The following is a 24,387-nucleotide window of genomic DNA, read 5'->3' as shown; positions in this document are numbered from 1 at the left end:
AGAGAGACACAGCACCTTGCCCAAAGTCAGAGCCTAGTAAGCAGCAGACAGGATTGGAACCTGGAGCTCTCAACCACTGGGTTTCCCAAAGTTACTTCCCCTCGGGGAGTCGCTGGTGGTAGTTTCACGGGCAGACGCCATATGCTACCATGTGCTACTGCCAATTCCCAAAGACTGTTTGTTTAGTGAGTGTCTTCCAAACGAGGGCAGGAGAAAAGCGGGCAAGAGCATTTACATTCAAATCGACACCACCACGTATTTTGCCTTGTAATGAGTTCAGGTCTCTGCGGGCCAAATTGATCTGATGCGCGTCTGGACAGGCTCAACAGAGGGGGCTGTTTCAGCTGACGTGGGCCTACTTGTTTTGAGCGCCAGCAGAATAAACCACTAAAAACAGGTTCCTGTTAAGATATTCTGTTCTCAGCTGAAATAGCTACAGCTATCAGATCACCGTTAAAACACGCACACCACTGAGGTGATATAAAGGTGGCCTAAAACCTGGACACTGGTCTCCTCGCTGCCCTCCTTCGCTGTAAATACCGCCCAAATGAAGACTCCGAAAGGGCAATCTTTAAGGCACCGCACACGATGGGTTCACGAGACCTGGAGAGATCCTGCAGGCTTAAGTGACACCCATGTTGCCTCTGATTTAAAAACACGACATAACTTTAAACTTTGCCCTGATTAGCACAGATGCAGATATTAAAAAGCAAGCCAAAAGAATAACAGGATTTGGGCTGGTTGTGATGAGGACTTTGCTATGGATTTTTTGCCAAGGTTTTTTTTTTTCCCAGTTGAGAAGAAATTAGAAATTTGAACTGAGGGAGTTACTAAGTGAAAAGGCTCTACACAATGCAGAGACAGAGAAAGCAGGGGGAAGTACAGAGCCAGTTCGAGGCCCTCTCGGTCAGCAGGCTGGGTGTGGAAAATAAAACGTGCTCACGCAGAGTTAGTGCTCCAAATTTAAGGAGACGGAACCCGAGTCTAAGGCAGAGCTCAGGCTGGGCTGCGGGGAGGCTGCTGTCCATCCCCAGCCAGACCGTGCATGCAAAGGCAAGCCTGGCAAACACGAACGAGCATCCCGAAACCTTTTTTCTTTCTCTTGATCTTCTTCCCAGGGTCCTTCTTCAGCCGTTTGCGCTTCTGGCTTTTCCCACCCCTCACTTTCTGGTTCCTGTCCAGCGTGGGCTCTCGGCCAACCTCAAAGTGCTCTTCTCTGTCAGCACAGAGCCCCGATCCCGCTCGCGCTTCTCCCCAGACAGTCAACCTGCCGTTGCCTGGAAATAAGCACAGGACACCGCCGCTGCAGAATGACCTCTGCAAAGGCCAGAAGCCAAAGCCAATGTGCAGCGATCGTGTCGGCCCGAGACGGTCCCACGTCGATTTCTGCTGAACTCCTGGCCCACGTACCTCCAGCGCCAAGAGGCAACGGGCGCTTGGACAGAAACGTCTGCAGCCTCACCGTGAGCCCGTTCTCCGACGCGGTGGTCTCCTAAAAGACGAGGATGGTACCGGATAAAGTGTGAGCCTTCATGGACCCCGGGGAGCCCAGGGCAGCCACAGCGCTGAGTTGCACGAGTCTCTGACGAAGAGGCTGTGCGGGGACTGCCACCCTCCTATCACACACGAACCCCCTCCCCATGTGACCTTTGTCTTACAGACTTTCTGTTCTTTGTTTTAAAAAGGAATACTTGTCCACATCGCAGAATAAATTAGAATCCATTGGGGGGAAAAAAAAAAAAAGGCCAGGCAGATATTTAAGGGGCCTGACATGCCTTTAGTATATATGGAAGTAATCATTTGTGTCTCTGGTCAGTTTTGGTTTGGCCAGTTCAAAATCTGTGAGCCAGGAAAGGGACACGCAGGTGAGTAGCAATGGCAGCCCCCCGGGTTGGGGCCCGGGGAAGGATGCCCCCGTCCTGAAAGCCCACCCTTTTGGCCTTGTCGATGATGTAGCTGGTCCAGATCCAGTTTCGCTTTAGGTGTCCGTAGAAACTGGAATCGAGCCCAGCGGCCCCCAGCCCATCTCCAGGGATAAAGCCTTCATCCACGACCTCACGGCTGCCCCTGGGAGATGGAAATAAACAGAAAACAAGCCCTCCTTGGGAAGTGAAAAGAGAGCTCATGGAGTGGGCAGGGGGCATTTATTATTAACTGTTACCTTCCCAGTAAAACACCTGGCAGGTGGAAGTAAAGGGCTTGTCAGAAACCCAGACTGTTATGTAAAATTCCCAATTTCTGCACCCACGGCCACCAACTTGCAGCCTTGGCACCAGAGACTCAGGCTTTCGGGCCTAACGGGGAAGCCCGATGGGGGGCGGGCCAGAGTCTGCAGGACCAGGACCCCCGCGGCTCTGCGTGTGGGGGCGGGGCGGGGCGGGGACGCACGCGGTGTACTCCATCATGGCACACTTGCGCTCCAGGGTGTGCTTGTCCATGGCGCTCTCCTGCTCCTTCTGCAGACTGCCCTCCTCATCGCTGCCCTGATCTGGGCCGCTGTTCTTCCGGATGCGCGGGCAGCGCACCACGCCTAGGAAACCAGACACAAGCCCCGCTGAGGACACCTTCCTGCCGCGGTCTGCTGGCCACGGCCTGCCGCGGGGTGGCAAGAGAAGACTGGATTCCCTTTCTGTGACCAGGCTCCCCACCAGGGGAGAAGGTCTGAAACTGGTGGACCTCCTTGCACAAAATGCAGAAGGCAGAGAGTTAAAGCTGGTCGTGAACCTGAGAACAGGGTCTGCGTGCAGCCTGTACTCTATTCAGGCGCAAGGCGAGCAGGCAACCAGAGAAAGCCCACGCCTTCTTCCTTCCAGGGGGATGCCCCGGGGAGTTGTGTGTCGCACAGAGGAAGTGACGAGTGAAAACGGCTGCACACGCTGGTGGCTGCCAGGGTCGGGCTGGTGGGGATCTAGACAGTGTGAGGCAGCGTCACAGTCTCCCTGGGCGCACTGGGCTCCAGGAACAGCCAGACGTTTCCTGAGTGCCCGAGAGGTGCATTAATTTAGTTGGGAAATTACATTCAGTGATTCCACAATAAAGCATCTCTTGCAAGGAAATATAAAATACGATTAAAACCGTTGCTTGACAAAAACAAAACAAACAAAAAAACTGTTGCTTGTGTCGGGCCAGGGAAGGCTATGGTAATTTGCAGACTACCGAAGAGCCTCTCATAACATGGTCGGTGGGGAGAGTCCATGCCCTGCACCTCCCAGCTGCAGCTTTACGTGAGATGTCTGGTTCAAGCTTCACCTCAGCCCCACAAGGCAGTGGTGGTGCTCCCAGATTAGAAATGAAGAAACGGAGGCTCAGGAGGGTACAAAGAGCTCACCCAAGGTCATGCATTTGAATGGACCTTGAACCTAAGAGGACTTCAGGCGATGCTTCACCTTGCACCACCACCGAGCTGCCTGTGGGAGACGCAGATTCAGGCCCTCCCCAGGGCTGCTGAATCCAAATGCCTGGACCGCGCCCAGTAATCCGCATTTCAGTGGGTTCCCCAGGTGCTGCCTGTGTGCACTCATGCTCTGGGAGCCTCACTTTAAAGGATCCTCACGTCTCATTATTGATGGGGCAGAACCCCCTCAAATGTCTGTTGAATGAAGGGACAATCAATGCCTGATTAACGGACTCAATAAGCCCCCCAACATTTCGGCTCACGAACATGGGAAGGGATGGAAATTCACCAGTGGTCAAGCCTGAAAAACTCTGGTGCAAATAACATACTGGTTTGCAAATTTCTATCTAGGTATAAAATGCAGGGGAGTTAGGGCACTTTAAAATCTGCCCTGGTAAAAGCCTAGCTCACTGCTGATGCCAGAGGATTCTACAAAGCACTGTTTCTAAAATTTGTCTGGACCCATTCAAGTACCTCTACGAGTGCTCATTAGCGTACGGGCATTAAACAGTTCTACCCAATAAACATGTGGCCCCTGCTTCGCAAAAATCAAAGTGTAACCTTGATCTTCCAGCTCTGTGACAGAAGGAAGAGGGGGAGTCCTCTCCCGGGTGCAGATGCAATGTGGCGTCCTTTTCCTCCTGGGGCAGGTGGCAAGAATGGAACTGATGAAAACTGGCTTAGAAGAAAGAGCACAGACTGGAGGTTCTAACGCCTTCTACAAACCCTCCATTCATTGCACAAACATTTACAGGATGTCACCTATGTACCAGGCACTCTGAGACACGCTGGGGATACAAGCCAAATTCCCTGTACTCAAGGAATTCCCAGAATGACATCAGATGACAGTAAAGATGCTGGAAAGGCTTTCTCGGAGAGAGAATGCTTGAAGTAGGAGTGGCCATCTGCAAGGTGAACATAGGTCGGGATGTTCCAGAGAGAGAAGAAAAAACAAGCCAAGGCTTAACTCAAAGCCCAAGTCATCTGACCCACTGGACAGTCTGGTCAGTCCCTCCTCCTAAAGACCTCCCAGCCTGTCCTCTGTCCTTCACTATCACCAGCGGACCTCTCCTGGACCTGAATCACAGCCCCTAGCTGGTCTCCCTGCTTCCACTCTGGTGCCTCTCAGTCTGTTCTCCACACAGCAGCCAGGGCAAGTCTGAAAGACCTGAGATCTTGGCTTACAACCTCCAATGGCTTCTCACTGCTCTTAGAACAAACCTAAACTCTCCCCGTGTCCTGCAAGGCCCCAGAGTCTGCTTCCTGCCTGCTTCTCCATCTCATCAGCTGCCACTCCCCTCCCACGCACACCGGCCTCTTCCGTTTCTCCATCAACACTCGGGGCCGTTGCACCTGCCTGGGATGCTCCTCGTCAGCTCTGGTCACGGCGGGCTCGGCCTCACCCTTTAGAACTCAGCTCAAAGTCTCCTCCTCAGAAAGGCTGCTCCTGACCAGCCCAGTAAAACACCCTCGATTCATCACCCGGTGTGTTTCCTTCCCAGCTCCTATCACACTCTGGATCTCTGTGTGCTGTGTCTTCGCCAAGACAGCACAAGTCCTGTTGCTGTGTGATCGGGCGCAGGAAAAGACACACACAAGGTGTTCAATAAACACCTACTGAAGGAGCAAAAGAATAAAGACAAAAGCGAAGCTGCGTGGGCTCAATGGGGTGGAGGGCTAGTGGCCCTCCCAGGTAAGGCCCACCGCTGCCCTTTCTAAGGGAGCTTCCAGGACACTCCAGGCCTCTGGGGGACAGTCGGAAAACCAGCAGGCGGCTTCCAGTCTCTTCTAGCTCTAACTCCCGCTATCCCACAGAAAGGAGGGAAAACGGTGAGCCCAGTAAAGATGGATGGTACCTAGCGGGGTGTTGAGGCAGACGCACTGCAGATCGAACCAATAGTTCTCCACGTCCTGCATTGAGTTCAGGACGTAGAGACGCCTCTCGAAGGGCCGGCTGCTGTGGGCCAGGTTGTAATGGGGGTCGCAGGTGGTGGTGTCCACGATGACCACGTTCTTCTTCAAGAAGATAAAGACCTACGAGGGAGACACCGGATGGGGTGAGGGGAGAGCCTCAGCCTCAGCACCGGGTGAGGTGTCTGGAAACTGCGCTTAGCCGTCAGGACCACCTTCCTCTGGGCCTGGAGGCTGTTACCTGATCTTTATCCTGAAACTTCTCTGTGGGCCCGAACTGGAGCAGCCCCATGTAGCACAGCTTCTGAAGGTTCTCCACCACCGAGAAAATGTAACGTCTGGAAAACAGAGGGGGGTGGCGGGTTCTCAGCTGCCGTCAGGGGGTCTGCACGGGGGTGAGGGATGTGACTTGCTTCTTCTCCTCTCTTCGACCTGTGGGACCTTGAGGACGGGCCTCGGGCCTGAACTGTGCTGAGACCCAGAACCCTCATCCCAACACCAACCAGGGCAACGGGGCATTGATCCTACTTGGGGGGCTTGAGTTCGAAAGTAAAAGTAACAGAAGGAAAGACCCACCTCATTACCTGCAGTCTTTATCGGCAGATTTTACTTTAAAAGAACCCTGAAAGCAAGTACTGAAACGTCCCAGCCCACACTGCATTTGCCTCTGTGCTTTACGTAGAAGGCACAGGTGGCTGAATTAATGACCTTGGGTCGCTACAACCTGGCAGGCAGAAACCCTTCCTCTTCCTGGTCAACGATTACTCAGAAGCGTAACTCCAAGGGGCCTACCAGGACCCTCGGCCGCCCCGAGTCGGCTTCAGGGACCTCACCTCTTGTACAGAAGCTGTTGCCGGATGGGCCTGGGGAGAAAGCGGATCAGCGTGTGCTTCTTCAGAGGGTCGTTCAGAAACTCCTCGAGGTTGTCCACCTGAGAGGTGATTTTCAGGCTCAGCTCACCCTCAAGGACAGGGTGAATTGCAAGAATTGTGAAAAAAACACCACTACTTTCCAGGCTGTGGTCTCGCTGAATCTGGCCATCCGTCCCACGGGAACAGAGCCCCCTCTTGCCTGTCACTCCAAACCCCCCACATTTCTCAGTCCTGACGCCCCTCCCCCCAACCCATCTGCCACACTGCTGGGTACAGTAAACAGGTGGCCTCATTCACTGCTGGTGGGCATGCAAAGTACTAAAACATTTCTGGGGGACAATAGGGGAATATATTTATTCATATTTAAATAATTTAAAAAGGATGAAGGATGCTTATTGCCTTTAAAGCCAGTGATTCCACTTCTATCCTTAACCCAAGACGAAAAATTTTGGAGCTGCCCACAAATACATCTAACAAAAAGTATTCATCAACATGTCACTTACACCACCAAGAAACTGGAGCTTAAATGTCCAAAAATAAGAGTATTGGTTAAATACATTAGGGTACGTGCATAAGAAGGAACACTACGGATTTACTTAATATCAAGGGAAAGCAACGATGTGGAAAATACAATACATTGTTCAGCGGAAAGAACAGATCATAAAAGAGTAAATACAGTATGGTCTCAATTCAGTTTTTTTTAAAAAGGAAGACCTCACATATATACACATGCATTACATACAAACACGGCACAGGAAGAAAAAGACTAGAAGAAAATGCACCAAAGACACTAGCAGTGACACCTCTGAGTGATGAAGCTATAGCACTTCTATGGTAATTTCTATTTCTTCCTTTTTCTGTATTTACCAAATTTGTAAAAATATATTTTATTGCTATACCATAATTGTCTGTCTTTTGACTGATCCAGAAGAACAAGTCTTTGAAATATTTCACTTGACTCACCATCTATCCATCCATCCACCCAATCTATTCTGTCTGCCTTTCTTTCTTTCTTTGTCTGTATATCTATCTATCTATCTATCTATCTACCTATCTCTCTATCTATCTATCTAGCGAGCCTATCTATCTATCTATCTAGCCTCTCTCTCTCTCTCTATCTACCTACCTACCTACCTACCTATCTACCTATCGAGCCACCCAGCCAGCCAGCCAGCCAGGCAACTGCAAGCATTTTCTCTTGACAGGTGAGTGTAGGCCCTCTGGTATGGAGCTGAGGGACCAGCCCCTGAGAAAGCCTGGGAGTCATCAGTACCTTGTAGCTGACTTGCACAATCTGGGTGAAGATGGAGAGGGGCAGGCAGAGAAGAATGTCACTGACCAGAGCCCAGCCGAAGCCAAAGTCCTTGTGGACTGGGACGGGAGGGATGTAGCGCGTCCACGAGGCTTCATCCACGTACACTGGGAGAAAACAGGGGTCAGCCCTGAGACAGGGTCCCGGTCATGATGCTGGTGTCGCCTCCCAGTAGGTCTTGGTTCCCTCTCACCACGAATTAGGGCAACACCCTCCTCGTCAGGCAGGAAGCCCGGAGGCTCAGGACGCTTGGATGATGTCTTTGTTTGGATCAGGGCAATAGGGGACTCAGCCGGTTCAGGTCATAAGGACAAGGAACCACCATGACTCCCCTCTGGACCCCACTGGGGCCTGCCTGCCCAGGGCATCTCACCGGTCTCCGTGGAGAGCTCCACTTCACCCTCCCGGGTGGCTCCATCCTGGGTGTCCTGGGGTGGGGCATCCAAGGAGGCCTCCAAGTTGCTCCCGGAGGAGGATGGGGCCCCCGTCCTCCTTTCGCTGCTGCAGCCCGGCTTCTCCACCGTGTCCTTGGCAGGGTGCCCATAGATCAGATACCACAGAAACATGTGGATCACCCGCAGGCGAGGCATCTTGGGCAGAAACCCTAGAGAACGGCCAAGGCCAGGAACTGGGGCAAGAAAGGAGGGCGACGCTTGAAAACCCCAGATTCAACTGAGTTCAATTCATTCAAAAACTATTGAGTGCCACTGTATCCCAGGGGCCAGGGAGACGGCAAATGTGTTCACCCTCACGGGACTTACTTTCTAGCGGGAAAGGGCAGACAGTAACAAACTACCTAAGATAGTACATCAGATGGAAATAGCTGATGCAGAAAATAAAGCAAGGAAGGCAGAGGAGGGCTATAATTCTACAGAGGCCTGGAAGGTCTCACTGGGGAGAGGCCTTAAGGGACATCCTCGAGTTGGTGAGGCAGCGGACCATGCAGACACCTGGGCGACATGCCCCCCAGGGCGAATGCAAGAAGCCTGAGACGGGGGTGTGCCTGGCACAATCGAGGAAGGGCCGGTTGGCCCGAGTGACGGGGTGGAGCAAGGAAGGAGGAGTGCGCAGGTGAGCCGGAGTGTAAAAGGGCAGGGGGCCACCACGACAGACCCCAGCAAGAGGACCTGAGGCTGATGGGGACTGTGCAAAACATCCCAGAATCGAGGTTCTTCTAAACAGCTTATTTCTTTGACACAAAGTGCTCCTCGACTTTGCCCAGCGAGAGGAGACAGGTGAGAGCCAAGGGAGGCATAGGAACAGGGTGGCGAGGACAAGGGACTGCAGGGCCCCTCCTCTGCCGTCAGGCCTGGACCGCGCAGAGCTCCCGGCTGCCTCTTGTCCACTCAGGTGCACGTGCTGCTCCGCTGCGCCGCCTCGTGCGCAGGTTTCTCCCTCCATCTGTACTTTCTAACTGTGACACCTTAAGAGTCTGGGCCAAGTCCCTGTGCCCGGAGCCCTCAGCAAGGGAAGTCACACAAATGACCTCTCCTGCTCAGAATCCCCGGGTTGCCGGGTCCCCCACCAGGACGTTTCTGCCTGACAGAAGTCTGTGAGCCGTCACCATTGTCCTCCTCCTCCAGCTGCATGCTGTGACCAGAGACTACAACTACACCCCAGCTACGAAGGCCCGGCCGTGGGCACCGGCCCAGCACAAGCTGACGTCAGAGCAGCTTGGTGTGGGGTGAGGGGAGACAGCCCTGTTTGAGATCTGCATCCCAGAAAATTAGATGAATGCTCAAACCCATCAGTGGCTGTAACTACCAGAGGCTTGTGGGCTCAGAAAAGGCAGAGATTTTCTGCGGTTTACAGAATGTTCCAGCCCAAGGGTACTCAGCAGAAAGAGTTAGTCTTCGTGAACAATTCCTCAGGTTGGGACTTGGCATAATTTCACCTGGGCCTCACAACAGCCTTGTGAGGAACTCCGGGCAAGAATCACTCCCATTTTACAGACAGGAAAACTGATGCTGGCACGTGACCAGCCCCCCACGACCCCAGCTGTTGATTCAGACCTGACTCTCTGCCTGCAGCCCAGGGCTCGGATGTGCAACACCAAGTGACTCAGAAGACCACATGAAACACAAACAGACCCTGACAAGAAGCTGCTTTTTACCTACAACAGGGTGATAGTTTTTCAGCTGGGTTATGCCCATTTTCTCATCAGTCTTCTTCACCCGTCCACTTTCTACTTTAGAGGAAGCATTCAGCTGAGAGTCTCCTGACCCTCTTGGGCCCCCTTTTCCTTGACTTTCTTCTTCAGCTTCCCCTTGAGGCGCTGGAGGCTGGGGCGCTTTAACCCTGAAGTCCAAATATAAGATGTTAGAAAACCAAGGGCTGAGAAAGGACAGGGTCTGTCCTCAAGAATTTGGCCCTGGGGTTTCAAATCAACTGCCTGTAGGGGCCAAACAGGTGATGTAAATGGATAAAATGTGTCGGGGCACTGGACATTTGGGGGTGACCTGGACAGTGGACCCCCACCTACGGGGCAGCTGCTACCTCATGAGAAGGGCTGCCCAATGTGCTGGGGCCGCTGACACTCATCGATGCCAGAAATCAGGAATTTGACATGAAATTAATTGGTAACTGATTCAAAGCCCCTGTGGCCAAGGCATGGCAGGCCACACAAACCAACATCTGCGAGCCCAGGCGCCACCTCTAACTTAAACCCAACTGAGAACGTTCTCCCACCGAGCTTTCTGCCAGTCCATTAGGTGGTTTATGAACAAAATGAGAGAAGACCTCAGAAAGGCAACCACAATTGTTCTGAGCTATATTATAAACTATGCAAGTCTCACATGTCATAGGGCCTATGACTTGGAGCACTCTGTCCACACGCTATTAGAGAGCATAGAATTAAGAATGTCAGCAGAGGGGAACTCTGCTCATTATTCTCTAACAGCCCAAATGGGAAAAGAATTTGAACAAGGATAAATACGTGTATAACTTTATATATATATATATATATATATATACACATACACACACACACATATATGTATAACTGAATCACTTTACCGTACACCTGAAAGTAACAATATTGTTAATCAACTATGCCCCAATATAAAATAAAAATTAAAAAAAGAAAAAGAAAAAAAAAGAAGAATGTTAGGATTTTTTTCCTCTTGAAGAATCCAGAAATTGATCCTTTTTGAGGCTAGGGGATCATGAACCATAAACCCCAAACCAGTGGCTTCACTGATCTCACAAAAGTATGAATAAAGGGCTTCTGTGGAAACTGCTTCAGGTTGGGACACACTGTGGGTCCCGCGGGAGCCGCCACTTGCCTGCTGGCCGTGCTGGAGTTGGACATCCGGAAACGGACCTGCTCAATGGCGCTTCTCACCAGAGGGTCGTTCTGGTCCATGGATGGGTGCACCACCAGATCCACCTATGGAGAGAGGTCGGGGGTCCCAAAGGGCTGCGGAGGTGCCAGGGGAGACTTAGTTCCACAACTCGGTTCCCTGGTGGAGCCCTGGTTATACCTGCTGTCACTGACATTTCCAAAAGGCAGTGATGAAACGGGAAGTAAAACGCTACACAGTGTGCCCTTACAGTTGCTGGCATCAAGTGCCCAAGCCAGGAAGCGCCGCCATCCGTAACGTGCCGCTCTGACCGGTTAGGAATCCTGCCCTGGAAATCCAGCGGTCTGCCCTGCAGCCCCCCAGCTGGGCTGTCATGGCCCACTGGTCCCGGCTGCTACCTGGGGGGCTGCTCCCGACACCCCGTCCTGCTAGCTGAGCATTTCCCACAGCTGCTCGGGAATCCCGAGGGCTTCCATCTGGAAGAGGTAAGCGGCTTTCATTAATCCCCCCTTGCTGAGAGTGCTATCGGGGGACTCCTGCCAGCTGTGCCTCTAAACAAGGTGTCAGAGGATCTAGGGCTGCCTTCTTTGTTTTAGCTGTTCCAAGGTGCTGAGCAGCAGATGGGAGTGTGAGGCCTGGGCCCCAGGAGACAGCAAGGTAAGGTTTTCTAAACAAGTAACTCTGGCCAGCAGGCTTCATGCCCAAAATGGCCTGAAGAGGGTGGGTCACGGGGGACAGGTGGCCATGGCTGGACAGCGACTCCAAAGGCCACACGAGGCTCCATCTCTTCTGCTCCTCACTCGGGAAATGGAGACCCTTCCCCGCTGCCCCGCCAACTGTTTTCGTGGTTTTGTGAGGTTCAAATGAGCTACAGTTAGGCAACACCTCAGAGAATCTATAAGCCAGGAGCAAATACAAAGCATTCCTAGTTCCCCACTTCCCGCAGCCAAACGGCTGGGCCAACTTCCCAAGAGTCCGATGGACAGGGCAGGACGCAGGAGCAACGGCAAAAGGCGGGTGCCGGACACAGCAGCTCCAGCCAGCATGGCTCCAGCAGATTGGCGGGAGCCAGCCAGCAGCGCACGCTCTGGGTGCCAGAGAAACTGAAGCTTACTCTGGAGGCAGATGTACAATATGGCGGCCCTTCCAGCTGGCAAATGGGCGATGACAGTGGTAACCCTCTGGCAAGAGGCCCCCAGTACCGGACACTGATCGATCCTCAGTGTTCACCTGGGACACTCACTCCTCATCCCCACCTCTTGCCCACTCCCTCTGGTACCACCGATGGATAGGCGACCAAATAGGCATGGGGGGGGGGGGGCGCTTCCCTCGTGGCGCAGTGGTTGAGAGTCCGCCTGCCGATGCAGGGGACATGGGTTTGTGCCCTGGTCCGGGAAGATCCCACATGCCGCGGAGCGGCTGGGCCCGTGAGCCATGACTGCTGGGCCTGCGCATCCGGAGCCTGTGCTCCGCAACGGGAGAGGCCACAGCAGTGAGAGGCCCGCGTACCGCAAAAACAAAAACAAAAAGGCATGGGGGACACGGCAGATGTCCATATGTCCACATAAACACAGTCTCTCTCCACTCCTAGGCTGGGGGAGATTTCATTTCCCTGCTCTCAGTTACTGCCTGAGGAGGCTGCACGTCGGAAAGACCTGCTCTGTGAAGACCAACAGAAATCAGAGGCATTGCTGCTGACCGGATGGGCTGTTGTCCCCCAGCGAGAGAGGTCAGCACCAGGACCTCCTGCCACGCTCAGGGGGACGAGAGGCAGGCAGCCTGGGGAAGGGAGAGGGGTGATGTCAAGGGGACCCACAGCAGATATAACAACTGATGAGCTGCCCAACTTGGGATGGCAGAAACAGAGTTTTTTAAGTCATTTTCTAGTACTGCTCTATGTTTCTCAAATTTCAAAGGTCTCAAAAGAATAAGATAAAGTAAAAAAGACCAGAAATGACCTTGCCACCTTATTAAGAAAAGAAAACATCAAAGCAGAGCTTTCTTAAGGCAGAGATTTAAAACGTAGTCAGAAAAAAGGGCAGGAAATTACAAATGCCTATTCCGTAGCACCATTCCCTTTGGTCCCAACGCCCAGCCGGGTATCTCAAATGACTCTGACCCTGAAAAATTTATGCCTTAGAATATGTGCAAAGCCACTGAGCTGCAGTTGCTATGGGAATGGCCCCAAACTTTAAACTTTACAGAAACAGATACATTGGGAAAGAAGAGATCCACTGTCCTCATTGGACGACCCGGCAATGCATGCTAATTGAATCGCTGACATCATTTCCTCTGGGATATGTTTCTGCAGATTTCTGTGGCTAATGTTTTTGCTGCTTAGTCTAAAATTTCCACCTTAATTTATTTATTTTTGGCCGCATTGGGTCTTCGTTGCTGTGCTCAAGCTTTCTCTAGTTTTGGTGAGCGGGGGCTACTCTTTGTTGTGGTGCATGGGCTTCTCATTGCGGTGGCTTCTCTTGTTGCAGAGCACAGGCTCTGGCGCATGGGCTTCAGTAGTTGTGGCTCATGGACTCTAAGAGCACAGGCTCAGCAGTTGTGGCACACAGGCTTAGCTACTCTGTGGCATGTGGGATCTTCCCGGACCAGGGCTCCAACCCGTGTCCCCTGCATTGGCAGGCGGATTCTTAACCACTGTGCCACCAGGGAAAGCCCTAAATTTTCCACCTTCTAAATGTTGCTTAATTTCTCCCAGTGCTAGTTAGCTGAACCTGGATATGCCTCCATTACCATCCTCTCCTTCAAGGCTGGCTGTGGGGCAGGACACCTGCCTTGGGCTGCACAGGCTGCTCTACAATCCAAGCAGGTTATTCCTCTTTTCTGCTTCCAGCTTCCACAGGAAGTGGAGATAATCCCTGTTGCCCCAGTGAGGAGGCATAATGGGAAATTCCGAACTATCGGCAACAAAGGAACAACCGAGGGACAAGGATGTGGGAAACTGGGTAAGAAAACACCCAGCACGCGCAGTGGTCTGTGTGGTTACCTTCTTCTTGATGCCGTCTTGAATGACTGTCGTCCGATACAGCCTCAGAAGGCCTTCCTCGGACAGGTTCCGCACCAAGCGAACGATGGACTTCTTGCAACACTTGGTGGACACACCTTCTTGCTTCTCCTGATCCATGATCATCTTCTGAATCCTGCAGCGTCACAAAATAAGCCGTTAATATTCCCAGTCTCAACATGGAAGGCCTTTCTAAACCCAGGCAACCCACACCTGCCTAATGGGATCCAGCGGAAAGTAGGGGAGAATTAAAGGGTGTTTCACCACTGAAAGGATGACCTCTTAAGATGGCAAAGATCATCTCTCTTTGTGATAAATGAGTTAGCCAAAGACAAGCCACCATTCACAGCAGCTTCACGTTCCGAGCCTTTCACCAGGAACTAAAGAGATTACATGATTCAAGACAACGATGGTGGAGAAACTGAGCTCCGGGATGGAAATCTGTCTTCACTGAATCTCCATTCTAATTCAACATCCAGCTAAGGAATGTTCCAGTTTACCAACGTTGACACCCTCAGATCTGAAGCTCTTCTGACTCCTCTCCTCACGTATCTTCTCTCTAGATGTTACTGAGTCACTATGGTGATGTTTCTGTATCACTACTCATAGAATGGCAGGTCCAGAAGGGATATTAGGAGCACCTAGCTCCATCTCACCTGCACAGAAGAGGAGACCCAGGCAGCAGTACCCACAGGCGGTCTCCCCATCCCCTAGTTAGAGAACTCACATCCTTGACTCAAGGGTAAGGCTCCCTCCAATCGAATGGCTTTGACCTTGGCTGCCCAGAAGCCCAAGGATGCCTCCCAGGACGTGGTGGTAACAGTGGGTTAGAAGGACCAAACCAGGGAGCAGAGCCTCCACTGCACCCTGGACACAGAAGCTCCACATGTGTCCCTTTTTTTTTTAATAGATCTTTATTGGAGTATAACTGCTTCACAACACCGTGTTAGCTTCTGTTGCACAACAAAGCGAATCAGCCATATGCACACACGTGTCCCCATATCCTCTCCCTCTTGAGCCTCCCGCCCATCTTCCTTATCCCACCCCTCTAGGTCATCGCAAAGCACTGAGCCGATCTCCCTGTGCTATGCGGCTGCTTCCCGCCAGCCAACTATTTTACATTCGGTAGTGTATATAAGTCCATGCTGCTCTCACATGCTACTCTCACTTCGCTCCAGCTCCGCCCTCCCACCCCATGTCCTCAAGTCCATGTCTTCCTCTTTATTCTATGTCTTCCTCTTTATCCTGTCCTGCCCCTAGGTTCTTCAGAACCATTTTTTTTTTTATTCCATATATGTGTTAGCATACGGTATTTGTTTTTCTGACTTACTTCACTCTGTTGGACAGATTCACAGTCCCTTTTGTTTTTGTTTTCATAAAAGATTTCGTTTGAACAAAAGGCTCCCTGGAGAACTAATAACAATGTTTCTAAGCTGATGCTATTAGCTGCCTCCGTTTCCTCTCACCCCTTCCTGAGCACCAAATTCCTAAGGAAGGAACAAGGCAGATGCACTTTCCGCGTGACCTTCCTGCTCCGTCATTCTCTCCCTGTCAAGTGTATGTATATTCCTGCATGTCTACACTTTTCAAACCACACAGACTGCAAATCCTTTCTACCACAAAGGGCTCCTATGAGAATCTATATAGCAGAAGAGAGACGCAAATGCCTCTGTGTCATTTCTGCGGATGGTGATGACTGACTGATGTGGGATTTACTACGAATGCAAGACAGACAGACAGACTACTCCTTACGTGAATAAGCTCTCGATTAAGCGGAGGTTGGTGACAGCCTCTATGATCAGATTCCTGCGTTTCAGCAGTCGGTAAGTCTCATGGTGTTTGTCTTGGCCTGGGCCGTGCTTCCCAGTCTTCTGGGAACTGCCACTCTCCTAGAACAGGGACCAAAAGCATGAGAAAACTATGGACTCAGCAAGGTTTGGGGGCCAGGCACCACTCCTGCCGGTACGCTTTCCCTCTTTACAGAATTTCTACGCCATATTTCAAGAAGGAAAGTCAAGAGGATTACTGCCCCCATAGGATCCCACTACCCCACTATTTCAGTGCTTTGTAACGGCACAGACATCTGCCAGCAGAGGATCCCAGAACTTTATGAAGATCAGCTGGTTTCAGCACAGAAAGCAGAGGCAGGTACTCCAGCCCTTCCCGGGGAAGGGGACCGCATCCACTCAGTCTTTCCCTGGTTCTTCCGCAGTGGAAGGGAGGAAATGCACAGACGGAGGGCCGACCCCCTGCCATCACCCTATGGGGCTTCTTCATCCAGAACTCTCAACCGCCTCATTGTTATGGTCCCCATTTTACGCAAGAGGAAACCAGGGCTCAGTGAGGCGAAACCACCATAGCGGGTCCCGGGGCGTGAACGTGCGCCAGGACGCGCTTCTGCCTCTGCCTCAGGGAAGCCACGGGCAGCCTCTCTGGGAACATAAGGAAGATGCAGAGGCAGGCTTCCGATGGATCAGGATGAGTGGCGAGTGAATGACGGAGAGGAGAGCGGACGGGTGCCCTCCCCCACCCCTGCTGCGACGCCCTCTCCTCTCTCTGTGGTTCCTTTTAGCTTCCAGGAACTTAGAATCTGAACCTGTTCCATCTGCCTTTGGATCAAAGATGCTGAAGCCCAAATGTGCACCCTGAAGGGAAAGGAAAGCCCAACCCTAACACACTCCTGGCCGATCACTCAGCATAATTCAGTGCCACTTGGCGGTCCCATGGCCAGTTTTGCTGGATGCCCTCCTGCTTGGAGAAGCGCTTCCAGAGAATGAGAACACGCCTGAGGAGGTGCCTTGGGCCAGGGTCCCATCACTTCCCTGCTGGCACCGGTGCTCTGGAAGAGGCTCGGTTCTTTCCTGAAGGGGGCAGGGCTCGAGGGGCGAAAGAGTCACAGATCCAAGGGGCCCAAGAGTGGCAGAAAGACTTTGGTTCTCTCTTGCGTTTCAAAGCAAACATTTTGGAGGAGAACCACGTGAGAAAATCTGCCTGCTTTCCACGCTTCACCAAGGGACCTCCAGACAGGACAGTTCACGCCCCTCTTCTCAGCAAGTGAGCCAAAAGAAGGACAAGGTTCTGCCATTACTCTGGGGACAGATTTCTAAGAGGAAGAGAAAGAGCTGAGCTAGGAAGAGCTGAGCTAGGAAGCTAGCAGCAGGACTGGCAGGGCCTGGAGGGAGTGTGTTGCTGGGGACACGTGGGCCTGATGAGGAGGTGCAAAGCAGGTGGCAGGGCCAGGATGGCAGGGAAACCTTCAGGAACTTGCTGGGATCCACCTGCCGGCAGGTGCTTCAGGTGGAGACAAGACCAATCATGACTTGATAAAGAGTCATGGCATCCAGTGATAGGATACAGCTAGAAGGTTCTAGAAAATTCCACAGAAAATCTCCCCCACCCCATGCTCCATCACTCCTGCTGTAGGGATAGAACCCAAGCTCAGGCTTCCACACCGGAAACAGAGAAGCAGGGCAGGGTGGGAACTCCACACCCACGGGTTCCACTCTCCATTTTGTCATTAACTGAGCAGGCAAGTCCCTCAGTCCCCAGAGGCTCTGCTCGCCTCCTCCTGACCACAGCTGGCTTTCATCTTACAGGGTTGCCGTGAAGCCGGAACCAAACAGCAGCAACAGCATCAAAGGCCACCCCGATCCCAAGTCTGTTCTGTGCTGGGCAACTGAGGCACCACTGGCCATATCTGAGGCACCTTCCAGTGACCAAGGACAGCACTGAGTGAACGGAATCACATAATGACAAAGGCATTCCTGTGTCAACTGCCTTTTAATCCTTCTAATTACACTGAGGAAAAAGTATTGGTTTGATTCTACTGTCTTTAACAGTGTGAAAGTAGAACACTGTCTGACCAGAATGGACTAAGGAAGTTTTGTTTTTATCAGATCTATTTTACGATCACCTTCTTTTTATGCAAATGATATTGGCTTTTCATCTAAAGCAGGGTTTTTCAACCTCAGCACTGCTGACACTTCGGGCTGGATAACTCTGCTGTGGTTTACCCTGCATAGTCTAGGACATTTAACAGCATCCCTGGCCTCTGCCTACGAGATGCCATTAGCACCCTCTCCCCGATGTGACAAGGAAAAACATCTCCAGACATTGCCAAATGTCTCCCGGGGGGCAAAATCGGGCCAGAGTGAGAACCACTGATTTAAAGTAGCCATACACATTTTTCCTTCAAAATAAATTTCAGTACAAAGAGTACGTTGTTGGAAATTTTAAAACCCTGTAAATAATATGCAGGTGATTTCTGCTAAGGTGGGCTGCGTGAAGGTGGTGTGTCAACACGCATTGCGTTCCTACCGCAGAGGCCCCCCCCACCTACACGGCCTGAGCGTGTGGCACTTTTACTATTATTGATTTTGTTGTTGTTGTTGCTGTGATTCTTAAGCACAGAAAAGCCAAGGCTGACCTCCACCTGCCACAGGCTCCTTCCTAGAGGAAACGCCCTCCCCCGTGGGCACTCACCTTTGGGTTTTCAAGCCTGACCTCTTCTATCACGGCTATGTCGCCGCTGTGACTCTCCATGCAGTGGGAGCCCAAGGACACGCTGGGGTCTGAGGAGCTGCTGGTGTCCAGGAGGTTGTCCCCCCTGAAAGAGCTCTGGGAGGCTCTCTCAGCAGCTCCCAGGGAGGAAGACGGATGCTTCTTCAATGGGTGAAGGCTGATGACTTTCCACCCCCCTGCAGTGGAGGACAGGCGTAGAATGGATGAACCGCGGCCACAGCAGGGGGAAAGCGAGAGGGGCACTTCTGCTCAGCTGCCGGACCAGAGCCGCACAGGCCAAAGGAGTCCATGTGGTCAGTTTAAGACGAGGGAAGTGGACCAGCAAGCAGCGAGCCGCACCCTCCTGACACCGACCCCGACCCCCGATGTGCAAATCTGTCACCAGCACCACCCTCCACGTGTTTTAAGAAAAGTCTTCCATAACTAAACTAAAACCCCAAGGGCTTCTTACACAGATTGTTGGAGGGAAAGGGATAGAGGAAGTTTAGGGAATTCCATCCCTTTAATAGTCAAAACATAACAAACAAAACATGTGCCAAGGGGACTTCCCTGCTGGGGCAGTGGGTAAGACTCTGCGCTCCCAATGCAGGGGGCCCAGGTTCGATCCCCGGTCAGGGAACTAGATCCCACATGCATGCCACGACCAAGGAGCCCACGAGCCGCAACTAAAAGGAGCCCCAGCACAACCAAATAAAAGCAAAACAAACGAAACATCTGCCGAGGAGAAATGACTTGCCAGCAGCCTGGAGACAGACCACACACGCATCTCCTAAGCTTACGATTACGTGATGCACGTGACACCAAGAGGTCCCTCGTTAGGGCAGCACCAAGGCCATCCTCAGGTGTCTGCTGGACTGAACGTCCCCAGAGCCAGGAGGGATAGGCAGCGGCTCAGACTGAGGGCGCGCACCCCCCTGCCCAGCCCCCTACCCCCCGCCCCGAGCACGTCCCTACCCTTGGTCGAGGTGGAGTGGTGAGGCTGAGTCCTGAGACTGCCGTTCGAGAAGGACCTCGAGTCCCGCTGTGATCCTCTGCCTCTCCTCCTGCCGCCGCTGCCCTCCTCCTCGCTGTCCGACTCGGAGAGGAACGCGTCCTCGGCCTCGGGCAGCAGGGACTCTTCCTGCACCGAGGCCAGGCTCACGGTGGTCAGCAGCTCGCTCCGCGCCTTCTCCCTCTCGTACTGCCGGCTCAGGTCGCTCTCCTCCGCAAACACGCAGGAGATGTACTTGGTGGTTCGCTGCCGTCCTTCGTCCTCCATGAAGCCCTGGAGGGGATGAGATGTGTGTGAGACACTGCAGAGGACGCCGGGACACCCAGGCGTTCGGGTGACCGGGCTTCTGCGGTGTCTATTTCCTTGTCATTCCCACGTTCCCCCACGTCTCCTCCACACCTCATGCCTGGGCCCCAGCTCAGCCCCTCGTGGGTCCTCCCGTCTTGCCATCCCTCAAGTTCTGCTTCCACAGGAAGCAATCCTGACTGTGTGTCTGCTCTAGGAGACTGTGAGCTCCCCGCTGGGCAGGGCCCTAACCTGGCCTTCCGCAAACCCCCGGGGCCTGGCACAGGACGAGGCCTAAGAGAGACGCTCAATGAGCAGAACTCGACGGTTCCTAACTGTCGTCACAGACTCGGAGTCGGGGCCTTGAGGTCACCAGCTCCATTCGGCCACTGCCGTGGGGCGTGGTGCTGAAGCCGTCACTCAGCCGCTCCCCTTTGTCTCCTACAACAGGGGAAAGGGACTTTCTGCCCTTAATGGCAGAAGGAGTAACACCTCCCATGTACCAACCACACGCCAAGGACAGTGCTAAGTGCTGCACAATCATTAGCTCAACTGTAACACTGCTTTCCAGCAAAATGGCCAAGAAGTTGGCAAGAAGGGAGCGAAGCACAACGGGCTGAGATAGCAGGTCTGGGTCCCGAAAGGGGACACCAGACACAGCTGGCCGACTCGGCGTCCCCAGGACCCAGGCAAGGAACGTAAGTGAGAAGGAGGGCCGGGCTGGGACTGAGGCCTGGGGGTGCCCGCTTTGTCTCTGGGCGCCGTCGGAGGCGCCACCTCAGCTGACGCCCCACGCGGGAGTTGGGGGCCTGCTCCCTGGGCAGCAGCATCTCCTGCTGACTTTTCAATGCTGACAACTCATTCAATTTTCAAAAAGCGAAACCCAACAAAATCCACGGTGGGGGTGGGGTGGGGCACACTTGTGGGCTGCGTTCAGCACTCCCGCCCTCCCTGGCAGCCGAGACGGAAGGCCGACCTGGGCTCCCGACGTCCGAGACAGCCCCTCAGAACCACGCTGTGTGCACATGCGAAGACAATGAACTCACGCTGTTACCTTGACCACTTTGAATCTCTGAAGGAGACGGCACAGCATTCTGGCTTCCAGTTTTCCCACGTTCATAGCCACTCGGATTTCAGCTTGGGAAATGCCTTTCGTGCCTCGACGCTCAACTGTGTGAAACAATACACCTGAACCCCAGCCTCCACCACGGAGCCGTTCTGCACAGGTCAGGTCCGTTCCCAGACATTTCAATGCAGGGAAACCGACACACACAGTGAGACACCTGCCTCCTCCCCCTCCCCCTCCCCCTCCCCCTCCCAAGACTCTGACCACTCGACTCATTGCTCATTTTCAAGCGCTTGCTATCTGACTCTTCCACGCCAAAGCAACCGACGCCTGATCCACCGAGTTCCAGGGACGCTGTTTTATCCTGCAGCAGGAAGTGTGCTTCCACATGAGCGAACTTTCTCAGCGAAATTCAACTGAGCCTTTTAAGAAGCACCGAAGGAATGTTTAAGGAAGAACATCTTCCCGTCCTTCTCGGTAGACTCGGAGGCACTACGGACACCGATTATTGCCTTATCCCGTAACAGCTGCCGGCCAGCAGGGGCCGCAGAAGGAAATAATGCTATTTGGCCCCGTAATAAATGACCGATAGGCAACTGTGCTCTATTACTTGCTCTGTCTGGTGTGTCAGCTCCTGCCCTGCTACACGCCGGGCTATTACTGTATCTTCCTCCAATGAGCCCTTTCAAATGTACTCGACTACTCAGGGGTTGGGAACTCCAGGAAGGAGCCTGGTGGGGTGGCGGTGGGCGGGAGTCCCTCCAGTAAAATACTACAGGGCAGACTTCGGGGCAACACTCTTGGACCGTTCAGAAAGAGCTTCTCCTTTACTTCCTGATGTGGCATACACTTGAGGCCGCCAGGCAAAACCGATCTGGATAAAGGCAGTTTTGCTGTATTGTCCATGCATAAAAATAAACAGCAGAATTGAAAGAGGTGACTAGAATGTGTTCCTATGTTAAACTAGTAACATGCTAAAAGCGGGGACGAAAGGGTTAAGGACAGCATTTCTCAAACTGTGTTCTGAGGAACAGATCCTGAGAGATGTTGAAGAGTTGATGGAAACAGCCTTCCCTGAAGGCTGTGCTGATTCGCCAGGTGCTTTCGTACCTGCTGGCTGAACCAGATCTCCTGCAGCCCCTCCCCTTCTGCTCTAGACATCCTCCGCTCCACAGCGACCTGCGGCCACACCATCTATGGCACTGGGTCACTGCTGTCTTACATAGATTTTAGGGGATTTAGGGGAAGGGGGAGGAATGGACAGAGACATGTTTCTTCCCCCTTCATCACAACACTCCTCAGGCTGCAATGATTCCAGACCAGCTGTAGAAGTTGGTAGGTGACTCAAATCTTTGAGTAGTAATATCAGTAGGTAATTTTTTTAGTGCGTTCTACGTACCAGGCACTACACCAGATGTTTTAATCCTACTTATTCAGTCCTCTTACGTGCTAGGGGAGATATCCCCATTTTAAAGAGGGAACTGAGGCTCGGAGACCTTGCTAAAGTCTTCAGCTGGCGCACAAGGGGCAGAGCAAGGACTCAGACTCAAGTCTGACCCCAAAGCCTAAACTCTCAAGGGGACCAGGGGGCTTCCCGCTGCATGACATTCTCGACAGCAGGGCCCTCTTTCAACACGTGACCAAAACACACCTCAACTCAAAGCTCGGGGACCCTGTGTAAATGCAGGTAGGAGAACGGGACTTACTGAGTTCGTAGGTCTGTGTGAGCATGTCCCGCTCGTACACGATGTCCACCGGTGGCACGGCCTTGGAGATGGCCTCCTCGTCCTCGTCGTCATCCTGGTCTTCGACCTTCCGCTTGAACTCCTTCAGCAGCCTCAGGCAGCGCACCATGACGTCGGTCCCTGGGAACAAGGCACACGGTTCCATGATGACAAATCAGGGCGGCCCTGGGGGAGGCGGCTTCAGCAGACCCGGAGGCCCCGAGAAAGGCCGCACAGGGCATCTGAGCTGGGAACGTTTAACACTGCACACCTCGGGGCACGAGACCTGAACACTGATGCCATAAAATTGCCTTAAAAACAAAAACCATATTATGAGTGAACAAAGAAATGCAAATGAAAGGAATGATGAGGGGCCTGTTAAATAAACGGCAGGCTCTGCTTCAGACAAGCTCCATGACTACAGGAAATGTGCTTGTCTTTTCCCATCACCGCCCCCCGCTCCCCTGAATAGTGCTTGGCACACAGCAGGCACACGGGTGGTATCGCTGAAAGGATGAATACCATCTTCTCCCTTTTAAGCCAATGCCCGTTGCCACTAAGGTATGGCAGCAGTGTGAACAAGTTCTATGACCTTTCCAGAGCATTTCGAGAGGTCTTTAACTCCATGATTCCAAGGGTAGGAATTTACCCCAAGAAATGACTCAAAAGGAGGCAAAACTGCCAATAGTAAAGGTCCACCCAGAGCTCCTTATAGACCCAGCTTCTGTGAATATAAACAACAACCAGGACTAAGGGGCAGGACACGGACAAGTCAGCACACTCTGCAGGCAAGCGCCTGCCTTCAGACAATCAAAAGGCACCGGTACTCTCAACCTGCGGAAGCACCGTGTGGGGAAAATAACAAGCTCACGCCTATGGCTGTAACACGAGAGGTACAAGGAAAAGGAAAAGCATCTCGACACTACGTGTGCTAACTCCTTTGATCCCGACAACCCTAGGAGGCAAACAGATGAAGAAACTGAGGTACAGACGCGTTAACTAACTTGCCCAAACTCCCAGCAGCCTGTGACAGGGGCTAAGTGACTCAGGCAGGTGCCAGGTCTCTGATACGGAAGAGATGGTGTCCTGTGATACTGACAGCCGGGAGGCAGAACAGCAGCCCCTCAAGCATGTCCACGCTTTCATCCCTGGAACCTATGAATATGTTACCTGCCGTGGCGAAAGGGACTTGCAGGCATGATTTAAGTTAAGGCTTTTTTGTCGTGGTGCTGGTGGTCAAGGATTTTGAGATTATCCTGAAATATCTGGCTGGGACCAGTATAACATCACAGAGTCCTTGTAAGAGGGAGGCAGGAGGATCAGAGTGAGAGACTGGAAGACGCTTCGCTGCTGGCTTTGAAGATGGAAGGGACCATGAGTCAAGGAATGCAAGCAGAGTCTAGAAACTGGAAAAGGCTAGGAAACGGATCCTCTCCTAGAGCCTCCAGAAGGAGCAGAGCCCTGCCGAAACCTCGATTTTAGTCCAATGACAGACTTCCAACCTTCAGAATGATAAAATAACGAGTTTGTGTTGTGTTAAGTCACTGTATTTGTAGTAATTGTTACAGCAGGGCCATCAGCAGCTTCTCCACCAGCGTCCATCAGCACACCAAGGTGCAGAATCCTCGGGTACCAGGGCAAGGAGCAGTGGCAGAAAAGCTGGTCTCTGCAACCCAGTGCCTCCTAAGCAGGAGCTGTGCCACTGAGGGCCCTGCTGTGAAGGTGTGTGGAACACCCACATCAGGGCAGCAGACTGAAGTCTGAGCAGATCAAGTCCCATCACCCCAACTCGGGCAGGGGATTCTCTGTAGGTGGGGGACACAGCACGTGGTTTGCAAGTGAAGTTCACAAGCAATAAAGCATCTCAGGGGCCTGATATCAGAGACTTGACCCTCAGAGTCGGGTCCGCAGAGGCTGACCAACCAGAACCCTCCGGGAGGGCTGGCCTGGGGCCAAAGGTCCGCAGGGCTCGGGCACCCGCTGATTCCCC

At 52.7% G+C, this 24,387-nt stretch overlaps 1 protein-coding gene across 1 annotated transcript in view; it reads right to left on the bottom strand.

Moving 5' to 3' along the window:
- The window catches only part of GTF3C1 (general transcription factor IIIC subunit 1), a 72,196-nt gene that overhangs the window by 22,711 nt on the left and 25,098 nt on the right, over window positions 1-24,387 (bottom strand). The window contains exons 7-23 of the mRNA XM_082857238.1: window positions 22,380-22,538; window positions 20,662-20,777; window positions 19,286-19,595; window positions 18,293-18,507; window positions 15,563-15,699; window positions 13,793-13,946; window positions 10,774-10,877; window positions 9,603-9,787; window positions 7,863-8,117; window positions 7,451-7,596; window positions 6,139-6,236; window positions 5,547-5,643; window positions 5,251-5,428; window positions 2,389-2,530; window positions 1,932-2,067; window positions 1,411-1,492; window positions 1,089-1,277 (exon numbers count right to left, since the gene is read on the bottom strand). Coding sequence (XP_082713364.1) covers window positions 1,089-1,277; window positions 1,411-1,492; window positions 1,932-2,067; window positions 2,389-2,530; window positions 5,251-5,428; window positions 5,547-5,643; window positions 6,139-6,236; window positions 7,451-7,596; window positions 7,863-8,117; window positions 9,603-9,787; window positions 10,774-10,877; window positions 13,793-13,946; window positions 15,563-15,699; window positions 18,293-18,507; window positions 19,286-19,595; window positions 20,662-20,777; window positions 22,380-22,538 — 2,703 coding nt within the window. The remainder of the gene's footprint in view (window positions 1-1,088; window positions 1,278-1,410; window positions 1,493-1,931; window positions 2,068-2,388; window positions 2,531-5,250; window positions 5,429-5,546; window positions 5,644-6,138; window positions 6,237-7,450; window positions 7,597-7,862; window positions 8,118-9,602; window positions 9,788-10,773; window positions 10,878-13,792; window positions 13,947-15,562; window positions 15,700-18,292; window positions 18,508-19,285; window positions 19,596-20,661; window positions 20,778-22,379; window positions 22,539-24,387) is intronic.

This window comes from Leucopleurus acutus, assembly GCF_964270905.1.
Source record: "Leucopleurus acutus genome assembly, chromosome: 16".
NCBI classification, from domain to species: domain Eukaryota; kingdom Metazoa; phylum Chordata; class Mammalia; order Artiodactyla; family Delphinidae; genus Leucopleurus; species Leucopleurus acutus.
This window is presented reverse-complemented; position numbering and strand designations above follow the sequence as displayed.